Source organism: Pristiophorus japonicus, chromosome 11, assembly GCF_044704955.1.
Source record: "Pristiophorus japonicus isolate sPriJap1 chromosome 11, sPriJap1.hap1, whole genome shotgun sequence".
Lineage (NCBI taxonomy): Eukaryota > Metazoa > Chordata > Chondrichthyes > Pristiophoridae > Pristiophorus > Pristiophorus japonicus.
Genome location: NC_091987.1, coordinates 29,713,562 through 29,727,625, shown reverse-complemented (window position 1 = coordinate 29,727,625; position 14,064 = coordinate 29,713,562). Strand labels below are relative to the sequence as shown.

The 14,064-nt window shown below is 51.6% G+C and overlaps 1 protein-coding gene across 1 annotated transcript in view; it reads right to left on the bottom strand.

Annotated features, from left to right (window-relative positions):
* The window catches only part of arhgap31 (Rho GTPase activating protein 31), a 145,333-nt gene that overhangs the window by 84,760 nt on the left and 46,509 nt on the right, over positions 1 to 14,064 (bottom strand). The window contains exon 2 of the mRNA XM_070893293.1: positions 5,859 to 5,961. Within this exon, the coding sequence (XP_070749394.1) occupies positions 5,859 to 5,961 (103 nt within the window). The remainder of the gene's footprint in view (positions 1 to 5,858; positions 5,962 to 14,064) is intronic.

Below are 14,064 nucleotides of genomic sequence, written 5' to 3'. Positions count from 1 at the left end.
AGCAGGACCTCCCTGCTTTTGTACTCCATCCCTCTTGCAATGAAGGCCAACATTCCATTTGTCTTCCTGATTACCTGCTGCACCTGCAAACTAACTTTTTGGTATTCATGCACAAGGATCCAAAAGAGTTTCATGCACAAGGACCCCCAGGTCCCTCTGCACCGCAGCATGTTGTAATTTCTCCCCATTCAAATAATATTCCCTTTTACTGTTTTTTTTTCCAAGGTGGATGACCTCACATTTTCCGACATTGTATTCCATCTGCCAAACCTTAGCCCATTCGCTTAACCTATCTAAATCTCTTTGTAGCCTCTCTGTGTCCTCTACACAACCTGCTTTCCCACTAATCTTTGTGTCAGCTGCAAATTTTGTTACACTACACTCTGTCCCCTCTTCCAGGTCATCTATATATATTGTAAACAGTTGTGATCCCAGCACCGATCCCTGTGGCACACCACTAACCACCGATTTCCAACCCGAAAAGGACCCATTTATCCCGACTCTCTGCTTTCTGTTAGCCAGCCAATTCTCTATCCATGCTAATACATTTCCTCTGACTCCGCGTACCTTTATCTTCTGCAGTAACCTTTTGTGTGGCACCTTATCAAATGCCTTTTGGAAATCTAAATACACCACATCCATCGGTACAGCTCTATTCACCATGCTCATTATATCCTCAAAGAATTGCAATAAATTAGTTAAACATGATTTCCCCTTCATGAATCCATGTTGTGTCTGCTTGATTTCACTATTCCTATCTAGATGTCCCGCTATTTCTTCCTTAATGATAGCTTCAAGCATTTTCCCCACTGCAGATGTTAAACTAACTGGCCTATAGTTACTTGCCTTTTGTCTGCCCACTTTTTTAAACAGAGGCGTTACATTAGCTGCTTTCCAATCCGCTGGTACCTCCCCAGAGTCCAGAGAATTTTGGTAGATTATAACGAATGCATCTGCTATAACTTCCGCCATCTCTTTTAATACCCTGGGATGCATTTCATCAGGACCAGGGGACTTGTCTATCTTGAGATCCATTAGCCTGTCCAGCACTACCCCACTAGTGATAGTGATTGTCTCAAGGTCCTCTCTTCCCACATTCCTATGACTACCAATTTTTGGCATGGTTTTTGTGTCTTCCACTGTGAAGACCGAAGCAAAATAATTGTTTAAGGTCTCAGCCATTTCCACATTTCCCATTATTTAATCCCCCTTCTCATCTTCTAAGGGACCAACATTTACTTTGATCACTCTTTTCCGTTTTATATGTCGGTAAAAGCTTTTACTATCTGTTTTTATGTTTTGCGCAAGTTTTCTTTCGTAATCTATCTTTCCTTTCTTTATTGCTTTCTTAGTCATTCTTTGCTGTCGTTTAAAATTTTCCCAATCTTCTAGTTTCCCACTAACCTTGGCCACCTTATACGCATTGGTTTTTAATTTGATACTCTCCTTTATTTCCTTGGTTATCCATGGCTGGTTATCCCTTCTCTTACCGCCCTTCTTTTTCACTGGAATATATTTTTGTTGAGCACTATGAAAGAGCTCCTTAAAAGTCCTCCACTGTTCCTCAATTGTGCCACCATTTCGTCTGTGTTCCCAGTCTACTTTAGCCAACTCTGCCCTCATCCCACTGTCGTCCCCTTTGTTTAAGCATAGTACGTTTGTTTGAGATACTACTTCCTCACCCTCAATCTGTATTACAAATTGGCAACCATACTGTGATCACTCATTCCGAGAGGATCTTTTACTCGGAGATCGTTTACTATTCCTGTCTCATTACACAGGACCAGATCTAAGATAGCTTGCTCCCTTGTACGTTCTGAAACATACTGTTCTTAGAAACAATCCCGTATGCATTCTATGAATTCCTCCTCAAGGCTACCCCGTGCGACTTGATTTGACCAATCGCTATGTAGGTTAAAATCCCCCATGATTACTGCTGTTCCTTTTTCACATGCCTCCATTATTCCCTTGATTATTGTCTGCCCCACCGTGAAGTTATTATTTGGGGGCCTATAAACTACGCACACCAGTGACTTTTTCCCCTTACTATCTCTAATCTCCACCCACAATGATTCAACATTTTGTTCATTAGAGCCAATATCGTCTCTCACAACTGCCCTGATATCATTCTTTATTAACAGAGCTACCCCACCTCCTTTCCCTTCTTGTCTATCTTTCCGAATTGTCAGATACCCCTGTATGTTTAACTCCCAGTCTTGGCCATCCTGCAACCACGTTTCTGTAATGGCCACCAAAACTCACCACAGTAGGGGAGTGTTGCATTTTTTAAAAAATTGTTTATGAGATGTGAGCATTGTCAGCAAGGCCAGCATTTATTGCCCATCCCCAATTTCCCTTGAGACGGTGGTGGTGAGCGGCCTTCTTGAACTGCTGCAATCCATATGGTGCATGTACTCCCACTGTTAGGTAGAGAGTTCTCGGATTTTGACCCAGCGATGATGAAGGAATGGCGATATATTTCAAATCAGGATGATGTGTGACTTGGAGGGGAACTTGCAGGTGATGGTGCTCTCATGAGCCTTCTAGGTGGTAGAGGTCACAGGTTTGGGAGGTGCTACTGAAGAAGCTTTGGCAAGTTGCTGCAGTGCATGTTGTAGATGGTACACACTGCAGCCACGGTGCGCCAGTGGTGCAGGGAGTGAATGTTTAAGGTGGTAGATGGGATACCAATCAAGCAGGCTGCTTTGTCCTGAATGGTGTCGAGCTTCTTGAGTGTTGTTGGAGCTGCACTCATCCAGGCGAGAGGAGCGTGTTCCATCACACTCCTGACTTGTTCCTTGTAGATGGTGGAAAGGCTTTGGTGAGTCAAGAGATGAGAAACTTGCCACAGAATACCCAGTCTCTGACCTACTCTTGTTGTCACAGTATTTATGTGGCTGGTCCAGTTAAGTTTCTGGTTAATGGTGACCCTTACGATGTTGATGGTGGAGAATACGGCGATGGTAATGCCGTTGAATGTCACGAGGTGGTGGTTAGTCTCTCGCTTGTTAGAGATAGTGATTGCCTGGCACTTGTGTGGCGTGAATGTTACTTGCCACTTATCAGCCCAAGCCTGAATATCGTCCAAGTCTTGTTGCGTGCAGACGTGGACTGCTTCATTATCTGAGGAGTTGTGAATGGAATGTGAATGCATTGTTACGGTTGCTGTCTTTCCGATAAGAAGCTAATCCGAGGCCCCGTTTGCCTGCTCAGTTGGATGTAAAAGATCCCATGGCATTACTTGAAGTGGAGTGGGGAGTTCTCCTGGTATCATGGCCATCATCCTTTCCTCAACTAATGCCGCCAGCAACAAATTATCTCGACATTCATTTATCATTTGTCATTTGTGGCACTTGCTGCGTACTAAATGCTTGCGATGTTTGCCTACACTTCAAAAGTAATCCATTGTTTGTAAAGCACTTTGGGATATCCTGAGGACATGAAAAGATATTTTATAAATTCAAGTTCTTTCTCAGTAAGCAGACACATTTAGAGTCTTTTGGAATGTAGCAGTTCTTTGAATGAATCGGTGTAATTTCTCATTCCTTGGTAGAAAATCTTTCAGGGTGCGATGTTAAGCACAGATTACAAGAGCTGTGAGTGCCCATGGAGCCAGGGTATCCTTGCCAGAAAAAAAAACTACTGAAAACCATGTGTTTTACTGGTGTCAATCCCTTGTGATCAAGGCGCAATGAATGAAAAAGACTCCGTGGAATGTTAATGAGAAGCTAAGCACACATTGTTTGGGTTTCAAGTATCTGAGAATGCAATGCAAGCAACTTTATAGTAACTTTTAAAAACTTTGTTCTTGGGATGTGGGCATCGCTGGCAAGGCCAGCATTTATTGCTGATCCCTTATTGCTCTTGAGCCACCTTCTTGAACCACTGCAGTCCGTGTGGTGAAGGTACTCCCGCAGTGCTGTTTGGGAGAGAGTTCCAGGATTTTGACCCAGTGACGATGAAGGAATGCCGATATATTTCCAAGTTAGGATAGTGTGTAACTTGGAGGGGAACTTGCTGGAAATGGTGTTCCCATGCACATGCTGCCCTTGTCCTTCGAGGTGGTAGAGTTCACGGGTTTGAGAGGTGCTGTCGAAGAAGCCTTGGTGAGTTGCTGCAGTGCATCTTGTAGATGGTACACACTGCAGCCACGGTACGCCAATGGTGGAGGGAGTGAATGTTTAAGGAGGTGGATGGGGTGCCAATCATACGGGCTGTTTTGTCCTGGATGATGTCGAGCTTCTTGAGTGTTGTTGGAGCTGCACTCATCCAGGCAAGTGGAGAGTATTCCATCACACTCCTGACTTGTGCCTCGTAGATGGTGGAAAGGCTTTGGGGAGTCAGGAGGTGAGACACTCGTCGCAGAATACCCAGCCTCTGACCTGCTCTTGTAGCCACGGTATTTATGTGGCTGGTCCAATTAAATTTCTGGTCAATGGTGGCCCAAAGGATGTTGATGGTGGGGGATTCATCGATAGTAATGCCGTTGAATGTCAAGGGGTGGTGGTTAGGCTCTCGCTCTTAACTAACTTCTGACGAAAATGAACATTTGAAAATGTCAGTCAGGAAAAGACCAGCTGGTGCACGCCCCATGACCACGCGTGGCTCACACACACACAACAGGGTCGCTCTTGACCTTTTTGTGACCGATTAGCGGAGTGTGCCGGACTATCGCCCGTACCCGCTGTGAAGAGGCAGCTGCAATTGTGAGGCACTGGCCTCATTAACATTTTTTTTTTTTTTTTTTTGAAATTCGTAGCCAATCGTTCCAATTCTTTGTCAAATCACAAACGCCAGAGGTCACCTTGCACACGCCAAGGATCACTCTGCGCCAATGCTCTTAGCCAAAAGGCCTAGAGCCACTGCACCGTTCCTGGAAGTACTGCAATACCAGGTTCGTGCCATGGAGGTGGATGGGTCAGGTCCCCCACACACCTCCGTGGAGGTGGATGGGTCAAGCCACCCCACCCACCTCCTCTCTCACTGGCCTCATTAACATTGGGACAGGAAGCTGGCAGGAGTGGGGGGGGGGGGGGGGCACCAAATCGGTGTTCTGATGCAGCTCGCCAATATTAGGCCGGTTAGGTAAGCGTGGAGGAGGGAATGTAATCACGGAGGGCGGTTTGTCTCTCCGAGCCCCACATATATAATTCCAAATTTACCTTGGCTGGGGATCTTTGGCTCTATTGTGTGCACGGAGCATGCTCCGACCAGTTCCAGCCTAAAATTGACAAATTGCATTTTAAAAGCGGCCTATTGCCTGAGACAGGCGGGAACTTTGGGCACCCAACAGTACGTCCATTTTAAAATGTCACCAGCCCCATCACTGGTGTTAAGGGGACGGTAAGGCAACTGGCTCCATTTTGAAGCCTTTATCACTCCCATTAATAGTCGGCTATAGAACTGAAAACTGGCCCTATTCTCTTTAAGAAAAATTCAGCAGGCAAAACAGGGCAAACTTTTTAAAAACCTAATCTTGTAATTAATACAATGCTCTTAATATATCAAGACACTTGTTAAAGCTTCTCTGCCTTATTTTCACCTTTTAAAATTTCAGTCACTGTAATGCCTGCGTGATTTTACAGGTCTTTCGAAACCAGATCACAGCGAGGGTTAGTCTCAGGACTGAAACTGTCTCCGCTGAGTAGGGCCAGGCACTGTTATTGTCCATAATGCAGCTTCAAGCTTGCCAGCTCTGTAAGGTCAAACATGGTGCGCCAGTACCGATTCACATCTGAGGAGCAAACTTACCTCACCCTCGAGGAAGTTAAATGTGGAGGGCTGTTCTAAACCCAAGGCACGCTACTGTAATTTCAGACTAATAAAACCACGTGAAACAGCTGCCAGTGATGCCTTACCTCAGCCTCTGAATGTTGGACGTAATCCCCGAGAGCCTGTAGACCCCGTCTACTATGCCGTGTTTCTCAATGAATTCTGCACAGCTTTTGAGGACTTGAGGAACTGTGTAAAAAGAAAAGGTGGAACATTGCTTCAGTTTTCAATGCAATTTTTTTCCCAACCTTTTCTATTTAGTTGATGACGATACAGTTACAAAAATTGGTTACTGAAATACAAAACCGAGCAATCTCTCAAAACAAATTGAGCTTTATAATTGCTAATTTTGACAGTATATCCTGGCGTGAACCATGATCTACAAGAGAAAACAGGGATACATTTGCAACAAAAAAAGTAATGTCAATCCCTTTCAGTTAATACATTTACCATTACAAAGTATTACCAAGTATTTACAGCACAGAAACAGGCCATCGGCTGAACAGGTCCATGTTGGTGTTAATGTTCCGCATCAGCGTCCTCCCTCCCCTCTTCATCTAACCCCAAATCTAATCTACATCATATTTTCTCCTCATACAGCACATGCCGACTAAACAGAGTTGTATTCTACACCATTGCTCATCATAGCTACTGTGCTATGCTTTTGCTAATTTTCCAGAAGATTCTGGCAAGTGACTATAAGGGGAGCAGTGTTCAACAGTTTACGTGGAGAAAAATAATTGCACCGCAGGTTGAAATTTCTGAGTGGCTGCTTTAAGATGAGACGTACTGTATAAAATGGTACTCTGCAACAGCTAAGAGGTAGTGTACAGGACTATGACATTTCTCTTGCCGTGAGACTCGGTGCCATATTTCAGGCTCAGCATTTCAATGAGTCTCTGTAGATTAAATGGCATTGCCCCTTTAATTCTGCTGGGTACAGCCAGTAAATTGTTTGTGCTTACTTTAAAATGATGTTGAATAAAACAATAGCATCTTATGTGTTTCATGGGCGCGTAACATATTTGCTTCAAGTTTTCCTTTTGTCTGCTTATACAGGAAGGGACACTCAATACCATTGCAGGGAAAGTGAGGAGACATGGCAGGATTGCAGGTGTGAAGTGATGGGAGTAATACTCTGAATGGGACTCGGGAAGCGCATGTTTGTTTGGATGAGCGTCTGATTGAGCTGATTAGTGATGCCCTTCACAGTTGAGCAGCACATCCACAGTCATTGTCCGGGTTCACACGTAAGGAGTGGCTACCTCTGTCAGGGCCGCTGGTGCAAGTGGAAATGTGGCCCAGGAGAAAATCGGGGCGTGGGGTGGGAGAGGGGAAAGGAAACATTACAAAATGTGATCAGAAAGCCCTGAGCAAATTCTGAGATTGCTAAATGTATCACTTTGACTGGTGTCAGATCCATTGTGGGGCTTTGTCTCCGGTATCTGCAGAGTTCGGAGACGAAGAGATGAGACTTGCTGCAAACAGGTTTTCAGCCTTCACTGAGATACCCCGAATCTAATCCACATCATATTTTCTCCTAAGACAGTACATGCCCACTAAACAGAGTTGTATTCTACACCTTTGCCCATCATTGCTACCTGCTATGCTTTTACTAACTTTACAGAAGATTCTGGCAAGTGACGATAAGGGAGAATATAAGTATTCTCCTGAAATCTCTGTGAGGAATTCAGATATTTTTTCACTCTCGTGCAGTGCTGCTCCAAGCAATTCCCGGCAGAATTAAGTCAAAAGAAGCAGGAATAAAAAAGAGAAATCAAAGGAAATAAATGCAAAAAAGTCTCTGAAATAAATCCCTGGTCTCAGGGCCTGCTCTATACAAACAACAATTGCAACATCATGGGCTCTGGCGTACGTACAATGTGGGCACCTCGGGGAATCTCCCATTACTGTTTTCTTCAAGGTATACTTAACTTAAAACAACATGACTGGTGAACACAATACTGCAGCACACAACAGGGTGACTGAGAAAGCAGCATCTCACGTGAGGTCGCATATAGAACAATCTCTCGGTGTCGCTAGAGTCAACGCCCCCCCACCCCCCCTACGCTCTGAGGTTTAGACTTCTGTTGGCTCAGGCTGGGGTGTGGGAGCACTGCCAGCCAGAGTTGGTTGTGTAGCGTGTGACTTTGTGCTTACTGCAGGCTGGAACAGAGCTACAACCAGCAGGATAGGAAGATGGTGAGACAAGTGAGCCCTGAGGCAGTGAGATGTGGGCACATCACACACCGCTCATCAAGGCGCTCACTTTACTCGACATCATTTTCACTTCATCAAACGTTCAGGTTAGAAATTCCAATAAACATTTTATTTTAAAAAAGTGCCAAACCGCATCCGTGAATATTTTCAGAGAACAAAATTGTCAAGGTATGTAGCCAGATACTGCTTCATAAAGTCAGATGGTTTTGGGTTCGAATCCCACTCCAGAGACTTCAGCACATAATCCAGGCTGGTAATTCAGTGCAGTACTGAGGGAGCTGCACTGTCGGAGGTGCCAGCTTTCGGATGAGACGTTAAACTGAGGTCACGCCTACCCTCTCTGGTGTACGTAAACACAGCACAATTCAAAGAAGAACAGGGGAGTTCTCCTGGTGTCCTGGGCAACATTCTTCCCTCAAACAACATCACTGAAACAGATTATCTGGTCATTTCTCCCATTTGCTGTTTGTGGGACCTTGCTGTGTGCAAAATTAGCTGCCGTGTTTCCTACAGCGAATACACTTCAAAAGTACTTCATTGCTTTTTGACATCCTGAGGTTATGAAAGGCACTATATAAATGCAAGTTCTTTCTTTAATGTTATTGGCAGGTAGTGTTTGAGAGTAGTGAGAGTCGACAGCATACTGTCAGCTGAGCACAGCTCTCAAATTGGGAATACCCGGGCGCTGCATGTGCAGAGCATGTTCTGAATGCTGGTGTAATTTGACTGTTAAAAAAACTCAAGGGCTCAAGGCTGTAAAAGTGATTTAAATTCGGGCTTATATTAAGTGAGAACATAAGGGCCCAGATTTTGCTGCCAAAATTACATGTTTAATGGTGTTCACTGTTATTAATGTGTGAATCATCCAGTAGTTTGTGGTTAGGAACAGATACTCCGTGGGTGGTGAATCACAAGTTGCTGGACGATTTGTGTCGCTCCACCGTTAGCCTCGTGGAAATGGAAGCTTGCCTTCAACCCTCACATGGTTTCATGAAATTAGTGCATTTGCGCATTAATTACCAATTGAACTCGCCACAGAAATTGTTAACAGTGTAAGTACCTTCTTAGGGCCCAATTTTCCTCCCCCCCCCCCACCGGAGGTGCGCCGACTTTGTAGGATAAAAACTGCTACAAAAACCAACTTTGTAATTCTCGCCGCTCCTGGAACGTTGCAGGCCCGTGGCGTGGCCCAGCAAAAGTTGTGGGGGGGGGGGGGGCAGAGCTAGTGCCGTGCTGGGTCAATACAGCTGGCGGGGGGGGCGGGGCTAGGTCCCAGCGTGTTTTTTGATTGCTGGCAGCATTGCGCATGCGCGTTGGAGCGTGCGCGCATGCGCAATGGGTCAGCAACATTGGCAATTGGCCATATTTCAAGGTAAAGCGAGCTCAGTGATTTTTGGGTGCAGGAACGAGTGGAAAACCTTTTAAGTGATTTTTGGGTGCCTGAAGGAGTGGAAAGGAGTGCTACATAGGTGCATGCAAGGTAAGGACTGTGTGTTTTGAAAAATCACTGAGTGTAAATTCAATACAGCAATGCAACAACGTACACCAAGAACAAATAATTTCTTGCATGACGAAGTGGAGACACTAGTTAATGTCATTGAGAACAGATGGCAGGAGCTGGATACCAGCAACAGAGGTCGCACAAAAGTGCCAACCAAAGAAATGAAGAAACGTTGGAACCTAGTTGCAGAAGATTACTGCGGAGTGGTGACTACCACGAGGCTAGTGTAAAAAGAAATGGCAGGATCTTAGTCAAGTAGTTAGTGTAAGTAATATCTTCATTTTTCAATGGAATTGCAATTGCAAATGTGACCATCTGTATATGTCCCACCCAGCAGAAAGACACCCTCTCTAAAAAGTTATATTTTCATCTTTGCAGACGAAATTGGCCCACAACAAAAGGGAAGCAACTCGAACAGGAGGAGGCCCGCCCAATCTGCATCCACTGACACCCTTGGAACAGAGGGTCACTGCTTTGATGGGTCCTACCTGGAGAAAAATAATCAGTACTGCACAAGCTGGGCCCGCACACGAGGGAGAGGGTAAGTCCTGAAAATGCGTCGTGAACCTTCAAATCAACCTGTTGCCTGGCCTGCTACGTGTGAGCCTACTCATGCCACCCACCCTGCCCCCTCCTGTGCTGCTAACCATATGTCTGTTCTGTTATATTTTGCAGAACATGATGCCAATCCTGAAGATCCAGAAGATCCAGAAGAAGATTCAGATGCGTGCGCTCCAGACCAATGTGGCAGGGGGGCATGGATATGTGTTCAGGGGAGAAGGTAGATCGTAATATGGATCAGCCCATAGTACAGGACCTCACTCTGCCAGACACTTCCATGAGTTATGGTCTGACATTCCATGGTTTCATCCCTTCCCCACCCTTGCGTAGTGCTTTAAGTTCTGATGCGACATGCCATTGTTTCTTCACGTACCCATCCGCATTTAGTGATGTAAGTTCTGGTGCGACATTTCATGGTTTCACAGGTTACAGGTCCCAGCGGTGGTGGTGGAATGCAGCTTGGGACACCCAGGGCCCCACCGTCCCAGCCTGCGCCTCGCACTGGAGGGGTGCTGCAAGGCAGACCCAGGGCGAGGGGAAGGAGAATCCGACCAGGCTCTCCTGAGGTGCAGCATGCAACAGATGTGCTTGAGGTTATGGCATTGGGTGTGGAGACCAATGCCCTTACCCGATCATTCGTGGGCACCATCAGTGGGGTGGGTGATGAGGTAACGGGACTGTCGGGACAAGTAGCAGGAACTGAAGGCGGGAATGTCAGAGGCAATGGGAACGATGGCACAGACCATCAGGGAGGGCTTGGGTGAGGTAGCTGCTGCAATAAGAGCAGACAGCCCAGCCAATCAAATACCACTCCCACTGCAATCTCCGCACCAGCCTCTGTAGAGACCCAAGCCACACTCCCCCCCACCACTACCAGCCCCACCCCACCACCGCTCACCCACCCCCGCCACCGCTCACCCCCCCCGCCACCGCTCACCCACCCCGCCACCGCTCACCCCCCCCCCCACCACTACCACCCCCCCGCCACCGCTCACCCCCCCCCCCACCACCGCTCACCCACCCCCCCCACCACTACCAGCCCCCCCCCACCACCGCTCACCCACCCCCCCCACCACTACCAGCCCCACCCCACCACCGCTCACCCACCCCCGCCACCGCTCACCCCCCCCGCCACCGCTCACCCCCCCCGCCACCGCTCACCCCCCCCGCCACCGCTCACCCCCCCCGCCACCGCTCACCCCCCCCACCACCACCGCTCACCCCCCCGCCACCGCTCACCCCCCCGCCACCACTACCAGCCCCCCCCCGCCACCGCTCACCCCCCCCGCCACCGCTCACCCCCCCCCCACCACTACCACCCCCCCCCACCACCGCTCACCCCCCCCCCCACCACTACCAGCCCCCCCCCACCACCGCTCACCCCCCCCGCCACCGCTCACCCACCCCCCCACCACTACCACCCCCCCCGCCACCGCTCACCCCCCCCCCGCCACCGCTCACCCCCCCCGCCACCGCTCACCCCCCCCGCCACCGCTCACCCCCCCCCCACCACTACCACCCCCCCCCACCACCGCTCACCCCCCCCCCCACCACTACCAGCCCCCCCCCACCACCGCTCACCCCCCCCGCCACCGCTCACCCACCCCCCCGCCACCGCTCACGCCCCCCCCACCACTACCACCCCCCCCGCCACCACTCACCCACCCCCCCACCACTACCACCCCCCCGCCACCGCTCACCCACCCCCCCACCACTACCACCCCCCCGCCACCGCTCACGCCCCCCCCACCACTACCACCCCCCCTGCCACCGCTCACCCCCCCCCCGCCACCGCTCACCCACCCCCCCACCACTACCACCCCCCCTGCCACCGCTCACCCCCCCCCCCACCACTCACCCACCCCCCCACCACTACCACCCCCCCTGCCACCGCTCACCCCCCCCGCCACCGCTCACGCCCCCCCCACCACCGCTCACCCACCCCCCCCACCACTACCACCCCCCCCACCACCGCTCACCCCCCCCGCCACCGCTCACCCCCCCCCGCCACCGCTCACCCACCCCCCCCACCACTACCACCCCCCCCGCCACCACTCACCCCCCCCCCCGCCACCGCTCACCCCCCCCGCCACCGCTCACCCCCCCCCGCCACCGCTCACCCCCCCCCGCCACCGCTCACCCCCCCCCGCCACCGCTCACCCCCCCCCGCCACCGCTCACCCCCCCCGCCACCGCTCACCCCCCCCCGCCACCGCTCACCCCCCCCCGCCACCGCTCACCCACCCCCCCCACCACTACCACCCCCCCCGCCACCACTCACCCCCCCCCCCGCCACCGCTCACCCCCCCCGCCACCGCTCACCCCCCCCCGCCACCGCTCACCCCCCCCGCCACCGCTCACCCCCCCCCGCCACCGCTCACCCCCCCCCGCCACCGCTCACCCCCCCCGCCACCGCTCACCCACCCCCCCCACCACTACCACCCCCCCCGCCACCACTCACCCCCCCCCCCGCCACCGCTCACCCCCCCCGCCACCGCTCACCCCCCCCCGCCACCGCTCACCCCCCCCCGCCACCGCTCACCCACCCCCCCCACCACTACCACCCCCCCCACCACCGCTCACCCCCCCCGCCACCGCTCACCCAACCCCGCCACCGCTCACCCACCCCCCCCACCACTACCACCCCCCCCGCCACCACTCACCCCCCCCCCCGCCACCGCTCACCCACCCCGCCACCGCTCACCCCCCCCCGCCACCGCTCACCCCCCCCCGCCACCGCTCACCCCCCCCCGCCACCGCTCACCCCCCCCGCCACCGCTCACCCCCCCCCGCCACCGCTCACCCCCCCCCGCCACCGCTCACCCCCCCCCCGCCACCGCTCACCCCCCCCCGCCACCACTCACCCCCCCCCCCGCCACCGCTCACCCCCCCCGCCACCGCTCACCCCCCCCGCCACCGCTCACCACCCCGCCACCACTCACCCACCCCCCCCCACCACCACTCACCCCCCCCCCACCACTACCACCCCCCCCGCCACCGCTCACCCAACCCCCCACCACCGCTCACCCACCCCCGCCACCGCTCACCCACCCCCCCCACCACTACCACCCTCCCACCACCACTCACCCACCCCCCCACCACTCACCCCCCCCGCCACCACTCACCCACCCCCCCCCACCACCACTCACCCCCCCCCCACCACTACCACCCCCCCCGCCACCGCTCACCCAACCCCCCACCACCGCTCACCCACCCCCCCCGCCACCGCTCACCCACCCCCGCCACCGCTCACCCACCCCCGCCACCGCTCACCCACCCCCCCCGCCACCGCTCACCCACCCCCGCCACCGCTCACCCACCCCCCCCACCACTACCACCCCCCCACCACCACTCACCCACCCCCCCCACCACTACCACCCCCCCCGCCACCGCTCACCCACCCCCGCCACCGCTCACCCACCCCCGCCACCACTCACCCACCCCCCCCACCACTACCACCCCCCCCACCACTACCACCCCCCCCACCACTACCACCCCCATGCACATTCACCGAGATGCGGATGAGAGATGGGTGCAGCCTTTCTTTGCTGCTGTTGTTGTTGTTGTTGATTTTACTGTTGTAACTGTTTTCAAATTTAAATTGTTTAGTAAGTTTTGTAACACTACAAATTTATAAGTGATCTTAGAGTGTAAATGTTCTCACATTTTAATAGTTGTTTAAATTTACAACCGACAAGTGATCTAAAAGTTTTTAAGTGATCTTACAGTATAACTTTTTTTGAATTGAAATTGTTTCGTAAGTTTTGTAACTTTACAAGTTTATAAGTGATCTCAAAGTTTCTAAATGATCTTAAAGAGTCATATTAAAGTAAAGTTTGATACAAGAATTATTTTATTGCACTAAAGTGAAGTACATTGTAAACTTTTCAATAAAACATATTTTACATTAAAACTGAATCATGTTCCATTAGCACCACACAACATTTAGGAACAACTGCAAAAAAAACCATCCCTCCCCCGTTCAGTCATGCGTGCCTCCCGCCCCTAGCC